Below are 13,033 nucleotides of genomic sequence, written 5' to 3'. Positions count from 1 at the left end.
GGTTGGCTATTCGCGTTTCTCCCCGTCTTCACATTTTCATATGGCTCAGGCTAGCGACGACCAATTAGAAACTTTCACTGCATCTTCTATTGAACCATGTGTCATTCTCAATAAACATGATTATGAGTTTATATATATTTTGACCTATTATTAGACTCCTGCAACACTTGATTTTGTATTATTTTTAATGTTCACTAGATGTTTGGTCTATCGGGCAACCCACCCAAAGATGTATTTTTTGTGGGGCGAAAATGTGGATGCACGAGCGCCTTGCGAAAGGTGGAGCCAATAACACTATATTATTTGCTATTTGTTGTATGAGTGGAAAGGTCACTCTCCCTTTGTTGCTGGTTTCGCCACCATTGTTGTGGGTGTTGTTGAATGGTGATGATCAACGAGCTTTGCATTACCAGAAACATATCAGGGCCTTTAATGGTATGTTTTCGTTCACATTTATGGCTAGAAAGATTCAGTACACACTAAACAAGGGTTCCCCTCCATGTTTGTTATAAGTGGCCAAAATTACCATTCAATTGGAAGTTTGATGCCACAGCAGTTTAGCAAGCCCAAATTTGCTCAGCTCTACTTTCATGATACAGAAAATGAAGTCCAGAACCGGATTGATGCAATTGGGTAAGTATGTGGTACTTATGGTATGTTGATATTTTACTGTCTGTATTATATGATTCTTGTCTGACCTGGATTTATGTTGATTTATTTTATTTTTGGGTTAATGTAGCCTGTTTAATCAACACCAAGCTATAGATCATACCATTGTCGCTGACCTAATCAGCATGCTTGATTCCCACAATTCTCTTGCTAAGTGCTTCCGATATGCTAGGCAAAGGTTCACTGAAGATTCAACGACTCCGCTGCAGCTTCGTCTTATCAAGAAGAGGAATACTGATGGTAGAAGATATAATCTACCATCAGCGTCTGAAGTTGCTGCTCTTATTGTAGGTGATTTTGATATCGACAGCCTTTCGAGGGACGTTGTAATTCAGACGCATTCGAACCTTCTGAAACGGATTGATGTTAATCATCCACAGTACCTTGCACTACATAACTTGGGTAAACTTTCTGGATTGTTTTTTCTATCCGGTTACTGTTTGGCCATAAATTCAGACCACTCCATTCAAAAACTTCCGGTCTTCTCCACCTCTTGCAGTGTGTTATGCATTTATTTTATTTTTCCTTCGTCATTGTGTCCAATTTGTTTCTAATGTAGCTATGTTGCATTTTTGCTTTTAGGTTTCCAGCATTCTGTTCATGAGATTAAGTCCATCACGCTTGTCGAAATTGAAAAACTCTTGCAGCCGAATGGTAGGAGCCTAAAAGAATTTACTGACATGCCGTTTCCTGATTATGCTGGTTTACCTGAACCTTTCGACACAGTTTTTTCTGATGAGCTCAATTTCGACAGGACAGAATTGGCAAGTATCTCCGTGGATTTGGTTTCCCGGTTGAATCGAGACCAGCGCATTGCGTTCAACACAATAGCAAATGCAGTTCGTCGTGACGCTGGTGGTTTTTTCTTTGTCTGTGGATATGGTGGAACTGGTAAAACCTTTCTATGGAATGCACTGTCTGCTTCAATAAGGTCGAAGGGTGATATTGTCCTCAACATTGCATCCAGTGGCATTGCAGCTCTATTGTTGCCTAATGGGCGAACTGCTCATTCACACTTTAACGTTCCGCTCAGTGTTAACCAGGACTCTATTTGTAATATAAGGCAAGGCACACCCCTCGCGCGTCTTATTTCATCTGCAAAATTAGTTATATAGGATGAGGCACCTATGTTAAATAAATTTTGATTCGAAGCGCTCGACAAATGCCTTAAGGATGTTCTTCGTTTTGATCGTGGATATAATCCTCATGCTCCATTTGGTGGGAAAATTGTTGTTCTAGGAGGTGATTTCCGTCAGATATTGCCTGTGATTCCTCGTGGTTCCCGGGAAGAGATCGTTCATTCGTGTATTAATGCTTCGAACCTGTGGCAATCTTGCCAAGTGTTGCAGTTAACTGAAAACATGATGTTGTCCCGTGGTTCACGAGATATCCACGGCGTACAATTGAAGGAATTTGCTACATGGTTGCTTCAAATTGGTGACGGGTTAATCGGAGACAGCACCGATCGCGAATCAGTAATTAGAATACCCGACAACTTGCTGCTTAATATTGAGTCTCCATGTTTGCATGATTTGGTGTTGTTCGTTTATCCTGACATCTTACTCTATTCTTCTAGCGTGGATTATTTTAAGGGTAGGAGTGACACTTGATGTTGTAACTGAAGTAAACAATCATGTGATGTCTTTGATCCCTGGCAACGAGAGGGTTTACTTGAGCTCTGATACACTAATTAATGAAGATGGTCACCTGCAATCTGAATTATACACAATGAGCACTGAGTCATTGAATGCGCTAAATTGTTCAGGCCCCAACACCGGTTAGTTCTTAAAATCGGTGTTCCTGTGATGCTTCTTCGCAATATTGACCAATCCAATGGACTATGCAATGGTACGCGAATGCAGGTTAGATGCTTAGTGACCACATCATTGAGTGCGTCATCTTAGCAGGTCGTAATACTGGTGAAGTTGTCTTTATTCCCAGGATGAACATGTCACCTAATAATGATACATTACCAATCAGGTTTACTCGACGCCAATTTCCGGTTGCTCTTTGCTTTGCGATGACCATAAACAAGTCCCAAGGTCAAACGCTGTTAACAGTTGGCGTCTATCTTCCGAGGCCTGTTTTTACTCATGGTCAGCTTTATGTTGTGCTTTCTCGGGTCAGCATGCATTCTGGACTGAAGATTTTATCTGTTGATTCTAACGGCAAAGTTTCAGATCATACTGTTAATGTTGTCTACAGAGAAGTTTTTACTGGGTTGCTACCTAACATTCTCCCTTGATCGGTTTACCTCTCATGTGCTCCTTTTGTAATCTTTTCGGTACGCAGCTCTTTTAACTCTTAAAGAAGAAATAAAAAAAAATTAACTCTTAATAAATTACATATTAACACACCAATTTTCCACCATTAAATCATCATTGATGACTATTTGATGCTGTCAATCACAAACGTTGCTGGCCCCTAGCATTGTTCATTTTTAAATAATTTAATTCGTATTTTTATTGAATAATATTTATTTAAAAAATTATAATTTTAATGCCCGTGCTTGGCACGGGAGATAAAAACTAGTTTTCTCTTAAATTTAAGATTAATTTACTTTCTTAATCTTATTATTTACATTGTTAAGCAGTATTATTGTTTATTTATACTTTTTTTAATTAAATTATTAAAAGTGCAATAAAAAACTAATTCATCGCACATGGAAATTACCATTTTAAATGTTTCTTTGTTTCAGTATCACTTTTTTGGATTTAAAAGAGAGTGAAAATATCAAGAGAATATAAGCAAACCCACCCAAACCCGTAATTTCTTTCCTCTTTCAACTCTTCTTATTATCTCCAAACAAGTTACTCATCTCCCGTTTTTTCTTGCGTGGGTCTTGCATCTTCTTATTGAGACAAAACAATTATTATCATTGATTGGGATTCATTGTTTGATCATTTAATTTAATGATTTGTTTTAAAGTTTCAATTAGATTTTCACTTTCTCAAGGATTCACCTCCTCATATCTGATTCAATTATTCTCCTACTCAACTCACTTCAATTATTCTCCTACTTAATTGGTACTCTTCCTTATTATTTTCTTATTTTATTTTATTTAGTTACCTACTTACATTTTTCGCTTATAGTTTATGCATGTTCAGTTATGTTCTTTTTCCAGCCAAACTTAATTCTTTTTGTCTTACTGGTTATTACAATTTTTGTTCAAGAACAGAATTTAAAAAAAAAATAATGTTTCTCTTACGTCGGTTTCTTGATTTGGTTTTGGATTTGCAGAATTTTCTTAATTTAACTGCACAGATTTTCATGTGGATTAAGTTCTAGATCTTAGAAGTTGCATAAAGTAAAGTATTTTTGTTGTAGGAAATGAAAACGGTTAATCTAGGTCTTATCCAATTTATGTATAATGTTGTTCATTGCGAGGGTTGGGATATTCAATGTGGAGTTGGTTTCGTCACAGTATTCTAATTGATATTCCGTGATTATATATATGCTTGAACTGAACTAATGGCATAGATATGAGTGTTGCTGTGTTGGTGGGAAATCATTGTAGAAACTTGTTAGTGATCTAGTTTTACTTCCTTAACAGGGATTGATTCGCTATGTATTACTTATGATGTATCAATCAGTCTCAGCTTGCTTTGGCACTGTCGCAGTTCTGCTTTTTCACTTGAGTGGTTTTGGCTACTGGGAGATAATCTTTGATGATACAGTAGTATTTACTAGTTTCTACAATTTTTGAATTGTTAACTGTTTCTTGGACTACCTCTCCTATTTTGTGTTACCATTTCAAAAATATATATATATATGTTATAAGATGTTTGTGGTAACTTGTTCTATTTAAAGATGTTATATGGAACAAGACAAAAGTGAATATATGGTAGATGTGTTTTTTTTGTTTTTTTCTCTTTAAAAGGTTTGAACATTGATCACTAATATGTTTAAATAGTGCTAAAAATAAATAATTATCTAATGTAAAGAAATTGTGAAACTCATGTACCTGTAGCGATTTATGTGTGATTTGGTTGGTAAAAGTTTCTTCATAAATTTTTGCTGCGCCTTACGCTTATTGACTATAACCTGTAAAACCTGTAAAATTTTTTTTCATAAATTTTAAAGTTTGAAGCATCGGGTTTTTGTCAAAGGTTAGGTAGATAACTTTAATTAACAATCCCATTGCGTTTGTATTATTTATAATAAATACTATTTTAATATTAATATTTTTTAAAATTAAAAACATATTTTTTATTAATTAAAAAATAATTTAAATATAAAATTAATGAATAACAACCATTTTTTTACAAATATTAAGAATATGTAACGTATAAATAATAGTTTTCATGCCTTAAAATATTGCATCATAAAAACATTTCTTTCAGCTCTTGCTTGCTTTCACAATTTATTTGTTGACAATAGTAGCAATATTTAATTATTATAAAACTTAATGTTTCTTATTCTTTTTCTAAATCATGTTTACTTCAAATTGTTTTACTCGAACCAATGATAGTTTTAACAAAGTCGTTTTCTAGCTTTTGGACAAATCTCAAACACATCTTCCTTATCTCTCGAAATGATAATATGTCAATGAATAATTGATAAAATTTTTTATGATTAATCTGTGTCAGATTATTTTGGTCATAATTTTCTCTTAAAGGAAAACAAAATTAGAATTTTTTTTTGCAAATTACAATTTACATATATATGTATATATATCTCTAAGACTACAATAATTATAGAATTTGTTTTATTCATTTAAAATAGGACAATTTACCCAAATAAATAAAATAGGTGAAAGTTTTACTGAAATACACAAAAGAGATATTCCTTACCTGATTGTGCATTTTCACACTTTTATGTAAACCGTGGCAAGCTACCACGGTTTCCAATTTCAACATAAACCGTGGCAGCTAGCAACGGATTATGTGTTGTGTGATTTGTGTAAACCGTGGCAAGCTCCAACGGTTTACGAAGAGAGAATGCGAGGCATAAACCGTGGCAGGCTCCCACGGTTTATGAAAAAGAAATTTTGCTCACAGTGTGCAGTCTAAGTGATATGTTATCTGCTATGTATTTGATAGTTTAAGCGGTTTGAGATTCTATGATATACATTATTTCCGTCACAGTTATCATGCGCAGTCTAAATGATACCACATTGATGCAATCAAACATCTAAAATAAACGGATTTTATTCATATGAAATTAATGCAGAAATCAACATGGTGACATTCATAGACTTAACCAACCATACATAACTCAACTGAACAGTTCATAAAACAAGTAAAACAACAAGGTAATGACATCTACGCATCCCCCTGGTAGTATGCCTTCGCTGGTCACAGTTCCTCCACGTATGCCAGCCTGACGGCATAGCCCACAGCACTTCGGCTGATTCTCCAGAGACTGATCCATACTACCACGGATCCTGGTTGTCCTTGGACGACCTTCCTTTGCACGCCTCATCTTAGGATCAGGAATGATGGTTGGCCCAGCATATGGAGGCCATAGGCCTTCCGGGATAGGCGGAACAAAACCCTGCTTGTAAACGTTGAAAACTTCACTCATACGATACACCTCGTGAACATAAGACGCCCAATTAAGGCGGGAGTAGGCGCAACATGCAATGGCGTGGCAACAAGGATAATGCAGCGCCTGAAAGTGGCCACAGTCGCATCTGTGATCTTTAAGGGAAACTCTATAGCTACCCATCGAGAAGCGCCCGGTTGGTGTTGTCTCGGCCACGGTGTACTCCGATTGATGCCTGTCGTATAACGTGACAGTGAAGCACCTTGAGTCTCTTAGATTCCGATCAATTGCCTTGGCCAATGCCTGGCAAAATTCATTACCAGATCCGAGTTGTGCCTCTGCTGTTTGTCCCCGTACCACAAAAAGCTGAGCAAGCCTCCCGTAAGTTGACTGAACCAACGATGTGATCGGGAGGTTTCGAGTTTCCTTTAGCACCGAGTTCACACATTCATTGATGTTGGTTGTCATGTGCCCGAACCGTCTACCACTATCCTCATGTTGGGTCCATTTGTCGTACTCCATCCGATTGGCCCATTCACACATTGTTAGATTCTCAGTCCGCATGATGTCAAACCAGTAATAAAACTCTGCTTCAGTCTTTGCGTAGGCAGCATTCACTAACATCCTCCTTGAATCTTTACCTTTGAAAGTTAGGGCAAAGTTCGCTGCCACATGCCGAATACAGTACGCTCGGAAAGCACGTGGAGGCAGCCACCCAGTCTCAGGTGCCTCAAACGCTGCCTTGATCCCGTTATGCCTGTCAGAGATTACAAGGATACCCTCCTGAGGAGTCACATGCTCTCGTAGGTTGGACAAGAAGAATGACCACGACTCTGCATTTTCTCCTTCCACAAGGGCGAATGCAATGGGGAGGATGTTGGATTTCCCATCCTGCGCTATCGCCAACAGTAGTGTCCCTCCATACTTGCCATACAAGTGGGTACCGTCAATACTGACGAGGGGCTTGCAATGACGGAATGCCTCGATACAGGGTGGGAATGTCCAGAATAATCGGTGAAAGTACACCGTCGACTCATCAACCTCACCACGAAGCCGAACAGGAGAGGTCTTCAACACGGTTATTGTTCCGGCCATTGTTGACTGTACTCCTAGCATCCAACATGGCAACTCCGCGTACGACTCTTCCCAATATCCATATATTTGTGCCACTGCCTTCTGCTTCGCCATCCAAACCTTCCTGTAACTAGGCCTGAAACCATAATCGGCTTCTGTAGCTTGTTGCAGTACCTTTACCGTAACTGCAGCATCTTCCCTAACCAACGGAAGAATCCTTGCACAGATGACGTGGTAATCCAACTGACGGTGATCACTGGAAATAGAGGTTGCCAAGCATGTGTGTGGCCCGTTGTACTTCCTAACCTCCCAAGTGTCCTTTCGTGCACGCAGCGCAACGTGAATCAACCAAGTACAACCCTTGCTGAATTGCTTGCATTTTCCATGATACTTCAGATGATCTGATTCGATGACTCTGTACTCAACACCTCGCCGGATGCTATAGTCCTTCACACTCAGCACAGCCTCATCTTTATTTTGGAAAGATTGCCCAATCTGAAATTCTGTAGAAGAGCCCCCGACCGTGTTACCACCGTCCTCCTGTTGACCCAGAACCTCCAAGTTCAGTATGGAGAAGTGTGGAGGGTACTGTTGAGAAGCAGAACTTAAAGGCCCATGCTGCGCATGTGGATTGGCACTTGTGTCGTCGTCGCTGTCCCCGATGATATCGACAGGCTCCTAGTCAGAGTCATCGTCACACATTGCATTCTCTACTCTATTAGGTTCACCAAAGCCTTCCATATAAGGTAACTGGCAACCACCGGTGCCCACGACATCAGGCGGCTCAAAGATTCATGCATTCTCCAACTGTACAGAACCAACAACAACCGTTCGCTCTAAAGCAACCGCGAACGTAGGGGAACCCACCGGCGGAAGATACGGTCTGACTGCAGGCATCGAACTAGACGCACCTCCCGCGGCAGTCGAGCTATGAAATGGAGCTGATGCCCCAGAACTATCGACACCAACCTCCAACTTCGCAAACAACTCGTGAATTCGGATCTCTGGAAAACTCCTAACACAATGGAACAGAACCCTAATATCTTCATCAGCCGCTAGCACAAAGGTATCATACTGAACACCGGTCGAGACAACTGCGATGAGAATCTTGTAGAATAGCTTCTTCACCCACTTCGTACTAAAGACGCCAAGCTTCTGCAAGATGCTGTTCTTTAGATCTGACAAAGTGCTTGACGAACTGATGAACACACTCAGTGGTTCTTTGTCAGTGAACTTCACACCATAGCTTTTGCTTTTTTTAATTTTTCCAGAGCAATGCACTAAGGCAAGAACACTCTCCTCCTCACTTACCATTGTGAGAATGATCTCTTATGCAAGTAGAATTTCTCTAATCACATATATATAGAATTTCGGTGTTCCTAAACCGTTGTAACCTACAACGGTTTATGATCAAAATTTCTCCTTCATAAACCGTGGGAGCCTGTCACGGTTTATGCCTCGCATTCTCCCTTCGTAAACCGTTGGAGCTTGCCACGGTTTACACACAAACCACACAACACATAATCCATTTCTAGCTGCCACGGTTTATGTTGAAACTGGAAACCGTGGTAGCTTGCCACGGTTTACATAGAAGTGTGAAAATGCACAATCAGGTAAGGAATATCTGTTTTATGTATTTGAGTAAAGCTTTCACCTATTTTATTTATTTGGGTAAATTGCCCTAAAAAAATGACATTTTTATCTTAAAAATTCGGGAAGTACAATAAACATGTAAAATTAATAGGAATAATCCAAACATGTTAAATACTAAATATATTAAAAACTAAACACATTAAAATCTAAACATATACACTAAAGATATTAAAATCCAAACATATTAAATACTAAACATATTAAAATCCAAACATGTTAAATACCAAATACATTAAAAGTTAGATATAAAGAGAAACTCAAAATTATTAAAAGGCATATATATATTATTTTTTTTGTTTAATTAATATATGGTTGGATCTACGGATCAAATTTCGCATTTGTTATACGAGCTAATTATTAAGAATCATTGATTTGGTTGGATTCAGATTCGAATTGATAATGAGCACTCGCTATCCGTAGTCACTCTTACTTTATAGAGGAAACAACTCACCCCTCCAAGTAGAGGAAACAGTTCACATGTAAAACATTAAGATTATGGTCAAATTGGTAAAAAACATAAATGATAAATTAGAATAAAGAATTTTATAAGTATAATCGATGATAAACTCTTAAAATTTGACTATTGAAATTATCTTAAAAAATAAAAGCATGATAACAAAATTTAGATTGGATATATATATATTTTATTTAATTAATTGAATTTGTTAGTTCTGTTACCATTTATACATAAATAGATATCAATTTGAATAAAAGAAGTTTGATTTGATCATATAAAAAATTGGATAGACAGAAAATCAGAAAAATTTTGATGAAAATGAAAAATAATTAATGAAAATAAGTTGTAATTTACTTCTTTGATTATTTGTAATTAATTTTTTCCATCTTTTGGAAAAATGAATAAAAGAGAACATGTCATCTCACTCAATAAAATATGAATTTGCTTCTACAATCAAAATATGTTACTATCCAACTAATATTGAACTACTTAATTAGTTGTTAGTACATTAGAATTTGTTAGAAATATAAATAAGAGTATGAGTCATTATATTAAGTACAAAAAATTAATAAATTGATATTAAACTTAGCTCAATTTAAAGTTTCTCTTCATGATTCAAAGAGGAGGGCTAACATTGGTGCTTTCATGGCAGAAGGAACTCATAATAAATTTGATATTAAACTTAGTTCAATTTAAAGTTTCTCTCCCTAAGTCAGAGGGGGCTAACATTGGTGCTTTCATGGTAGAAGGAACTCAAGTCAGGTATACCCTCCCTATGTTCAACGGAATTAACGGCTATAGATGGTCCATCCTAGCCGGATAATTTTGGGGCGCTAGAGGCACTCCGGAGGCACAAAGATTATTATAAGTTTCCAGTGCTTTGACATGGTTTCGACTATGGAGTTACCGAAATCTACATGCAGCTTGAGATTCATTCGGCTTTTCTCCATCAATTCCAACCAGATATGCGCCCAATTTTGGCAGAAATTCGTTGGAACCAAGTAGAAGACTGGGAGATTAAGTGGGAAGTGATTAAAGCTACACCTAGACTCCTACTACAGCAACAGCCACAAATGGAAACAACAATGAAGAAGGAGGAAGCAGAGCACGGGGAAGTATTGTTACGACTCAACTAATATTGGGCTACTTAATTAGTTGGTTAGCTCTTAGCACATTAGAATTTGTTAGAAATATAAATAGGAATACTTAGTCATTGTATTGAGTAGAAAAAATTAATAAATTAATGTTAAACTTGGTTCAATTTGAAATTTCTCTTCCTAATTCAAAGAGGGAGCTAACATAATAGTACAATTTATTTTATCATCTTAATTAAATATTTGAACTTTAAATAGAACATTGTTAATTCTAACTTTACATTGTTTAGTACTGCTAATAAAATTTGACATCTTTGAACATTCAATTTATGCACCCAAATCTTACATGGTTTAGACACCAAAAAAATCTCACAAGGTTTTGAAGATTGGTGTTCGAAAAACTCCTCAATAAAAAATGAATTTGCTTCTACAATCATAATAGTACAATTTATTTGTTATTTTAATCAGAACATAGTTCCCATGAAGCATTTGATATGACCAATTCAGCAATTCTGATTACTTTTTCTGGTATACAAGAACACCCAAAATAAATTGAAAATGGTTCTCTTCAAATCTTCATTCTTCAACTACTTCGCTTCTTGCTGCTTCCCCTTGATTCATCATCTTACTCGGCGCTTCAACTATATGGTCTCTTCAACTTTCTTTCTTGGATCGACTTATTTGTGGAGCTATTCACAATTTCTATCCTTTTTGCTATCAATGAAATGGTTTTGGCAAAGATAACATTGTCCATTTGTCTTCCATCCTCTGAATATGTCTCCAATTTTCGGAATATAAAGTTTACTTTCCATGTTCTATTACCTGTTGAATCATTTCAACTAGAGACAAATATCCAGCTTTCCAATGGCTTCATTGAATGAAACAACATTCAAGTCCTACATCGATGAAGATGTGTGTAAAAAGTCTGCAATAAGCTTATAAAATGGAAGGCACTACTAGAATTTCAAAATACTTACCTGGATGGGGTCAATGGGTGATTATAAAGGCCCATGGCCTAGGTTGGTGACTTCCATTGCACAAAGGAAGGGTGCCAGTCTAAGGTCTACCCAAGTGGTGGAGCCTACATCATAATTTGTGGTAGTGGGGGCCTGCGTTCGCGCGGCCCCTGTACAATTTTAGTCTAAGCTTTATCCTACTTAAGGTGGTAGTTGTCTCGGTTAGGGTTAAAATATTTGAAATGTATTGCAATCAAACCCTTGTTTGTACCTGATGCAGTTGCATAGGTTGCACTAGATATTGTTGCTTTTTTACAGGCCCACACACCTGAGTACCACCCTTTTTTGGGTCAGGTGTGTGGGCTTATTTTATGTTAAGATTTATTAAAATGTTAATGTTATAAATACAATATTTAATTCAATATTTGGTCAGTCAGAAATAATTAAATTTATTTGTTAAAAATAATTTGATATTTGTGTTTGTTCAATAACTTATTTACTAAAGACATAAAAGACAATTTAATTTGTGTTAGTTCAATATGAACAAAAAAATTAGAAATTATTGAACTCAAAAGAGTTTCTATCGTAATTATATATTTATTATATCAAATTATATAATTATTTTAATAATAATTAATAAATATTAAATAAAATAATTTTAAACTATTTAAAATGGTTTTTTTAAATATTATTATTTAAATGATATTGTGTAAAAATGATTTTTTTTCCCGGAATACACTTAAAATAATTCCATACATATTAATATAAGTGCTATATCTCTTAGGTCAATTATAGCGGATAGAACCAAGTTGGGGTGCAGAGATAGAGATTCTATCTGAACCAAGTTGGTGCAGAGATAGAGATTCTATCTGCGTAACTTTTTTGCTGATACCTGGCAATATTCCAGTAAGAAAGGGAGCAATTTACAGGCGCGTGTGCCCGGACTTGGGGTGTATTATCTAGGTAAGGATAGCAAATGGGTCAAAATTCATCAGATTGAACCTGCTGCCAAAAAAGATTATGTTATTGATTTATAAGAGAATGAAAATGATAATTGAAGATGTTTTAAGTTATATTTTAGATTATATTTTATATTTGATCGATTATAAATTAAAAAATATTTAATTATATATTTTGAACATTGTTTATTTTATTTTGAATTATGTTGATTTTATTATTTTATTTTAAAAAATTTGGTTCATGATTATGTTTATTATATATGTATAATTATAAAGACTTTAATATTTGTGAATTTGAAAATTATAATATTTTTGTCTTAAAAAATTATAAATTTATTGAAATAGTTGTGAAAGTATATATATTGTTTAATATTTAATGGTTTATAAAAAAAAATTGGCTGGCTTGGCCCGCTAACCCGCAACCCGCCGTTAAGTGGGGTGACGGAGGAATTTAAAACCGTCTCACTAGGCGGCAGCAGAGCGGGCCAATCTGCCAGATGGCAGGTTTTTGGCGAGGCGGGACGGCTTTTGCGTTTGTCACCCCTAATTATAAGAGTGACAACATGCACCATATTCGTAGGTATCCAATCCGATCCAAGCCAATTTGCAGCGGGTAAGATAGGGTGCATGTAAGGTTCTGGTGCGGGTCGGGTAAGGTATGAGTTGAGCCTCAACGTCCAATTT

At 36.3% G+C, this 13,033-nt stretch overlaps 1 protein-coding gene and 1 non-coding gene across 2 annotated transcripts; both read left to right on the top strand.

The window, feature by feature from the left end:
• Positions 1-251: 251 nt before the first annotated feature.
• On the top strand, positions 252-2,914 carry LOC107473413 (uncharacterized). The gene is made up of 7 exons (XM_016092976.1): positions 252-435; positions 600-633; positions 740-1,071; positions 1,252-1,722; positions 1,822-2,190; positions 2,246-2,446; positions 2,577-2,914. Exons 1-7 carry the CDS (start codon positions 252-254, stop codon positions 2,912-2,914), a joined length of 1,929 nt encoding a protein of 642 aa, XP_015948462.1.
• Positions 2,915-11,403: 8,489 nt separating this feature from the next.
• Positions 11,404-11,563, top strand: LOC127745251 (U1 spliceosomal RNA). The gene has a single exon (XR_008006448.1). It is a non-coding gene; the product is annotated as a U1 spliceosomal RNA (small nuclear RNA).
• The last annotated feature ends 1,470 nt before the right edge of the window (positions 11,564-13,033 follow it).

Source organism: Arachis duranensis, chromosome 2, assembly GCF_000817695.3.
Source record: "Arachis duranensis cultivar V14167 chromosome 2, aradu.V14167.gnm2.J7QH, whole genome shotgun sequence".
Lineage (NCBI taxonomy): Eukaryota > Viridiplantae > Streptophyta > Magnoliopsida > Fabales > Fabaceae > Arachis > Arachis duranensis.
This window is presented reverse-complemented; position numbering and strand designations above follow the sequence as displayed.